The following is a 1,666-nucleotide window of genomic DNA, read 5'->3' as shown; positions in this document are numbered from 1 at the left end:
TATGTGGTTTTGTCACTGAGACAAGCACAGGTGGCAAAGTGGCTGATCTACAAGAAAAAGAAATGTCTTCCCAAGATAAAGATGTAAAATAGAAAACAATCACACATTCACATTTGCTCTAATTAATAATTATTTTAACTAATATATTACTAATAAATCATTATTTATAATTTCATAGTTACCAGTCTTACCCACCAGTGGGATATGAAAGGGTCCGTTGACAGTGGCCATAGCCATACAAGAGGAAGAGGACACGCCCATAAAGGCCTGTACCTTTGCAGGTCTGGTGCATGGTGCCTCAGTGGGTGCAGACACAATTTCATTTCCATTAGCCAAAGCCAGTGCAACCTTCACACTTCTGGTGATAGAGTCACAATTATCATAGATCTTATAGCCCAGAGAGATGCCAGGTAGTAGGTCTGTGCTGTTATTAATCTCCTCAATGGCAAAAATCATAGCCTGGGCAAACTGGAACCCTCTGAAATACAAACTTGATGCAGACAAGACAGTTTTAAATAGTTGTACTCATAACAGTACTTGAAACAGAAACAACAGAAGAGAAAATAAATTTTTTTGTTATTAATACCACTGAATATTTTAATTATCAAAATTAAATTATGTCAGTTCTCAGATATTTTAAATATAAATTTGTCATAATTCACCTGGTGCATTCCAGTGGCAGTGGTTTGTGCATGTAGGTATCATGTCTGTCTTTCCAACTGCTGTGGAAAAAGAAGATTCCCCCCAGTATAATGTCTCCATCTTTAGATAGCTGTGGGTTCTCAGGATCTCCTCTCTGGCGACACACCAGCTCCTCAGCCTGGGAGAAAGACACCACCAACAACAGCTGTAAAAGTGCCCAGCCCCACTCTGTCCACCTCTGTGTGGACGTCATAGTGTCTGAGAGAACTAAACCAATGGGTGGCATCACATGTACCTTAAAGTAAATCAGAAGCTTGTACTGGTATATATACATTTTGGACAGCATAGAAAAGCACAGTATCAACAGTTCACCTCTGTTAACCTGCAAGGTGGGGTTATTTTTGTATATAATACTGTATATATTAATATAATATATTTTTCAATTTAAATAAAGCATAATGAGACCATTGTAAATAAAGTCACTAACATTTCCCACCACATTACAATAAGTAGTTTAGTACAAAGACAGTGGCAAGAAAAAGTAAGTGAACTATTTGGAAATACCAGTGTTTCTACATGATTTGGTCATACAATGTGATCTGCTTTTCATCTTAGTCACAAGTATGGACAGACCAGTGGGCCAGTACACACCTGTACACAGTACTAACAGTTCTACATTTTACTTTTTGGCGTACTAGGACTTTTTCTTGCTTACTGGCATGTCTCACAAGCTACTGGTACTCTTTTCTGCCCTCTCCATGGGCTTGTTTAAGAAGAACTGCATCTCATCTGAGCAACAGATGATGGCAGCAGGGGCTGCCCTCACAATGGACAGTTTAGGAGCTTTCTGCCAGCTACAGCATGGGAGACAGAGGGGTTAGCTCCACCAAAAGAGACCTGAGCTCCCCCAGTAACAACAAAAAATCATGGCTGGGTGGTCCCAAATAATCAATAATCATAATAAGTGTCATGATTCTGTCCCGTCGGCTTCCGTTTTCATGCTTTTATTTTGACATTACTTCCT

At 39.4% G+C, this 1,666-nt stretch overlaps 1 protein-coding gene across 1 annotated transcript in view; it reads right to left on the bottom strand.

Moving 5' to 3' along the window:
• LOC109953387 (extracellular calcium-sensing receptor-like) overlaps positions 1–976 on the bottom strand; it is a 3,495-nt gene extending 2,519 nt beyond the window's left edge. Inside the window, 5 exon segments of the mRNA XM_020588861.1 lie at positions 1–5; positions 8–47; positions 196–490; positions 663–847; positions 938–976. The exon segment at positions 1–5 is cut by the window's left edge and continues 738 nt beyond it. Of these exon segments, the coding sequence (XP_020444517.1) occupies positions 1–5; positions 8–47; positions 196–490; positions 663–847; positions 938–976 (564 nt within the window).
• Positions 977–1,666: the final 690 nt, after the last annotated feature.

This window comes from Monopterus albus, unplaced genomic scaffold (genome assembly GCF_001952655.1).
Source record: "Monopterus albus unplaced genomic scaffold, M_albus_1.0 scaffold652.1, whole genome shotgun sequence".
NCBI classification, from domain to species: Eukaryota; Metazoa; Chordata; class Actinopteri; order Synbranchiformes; family Synbranchidae; genus Monopterus; species Monopterus albus.
This window is presented reverse-complemented; position numbering and strand designations above follow the sequence as displayed.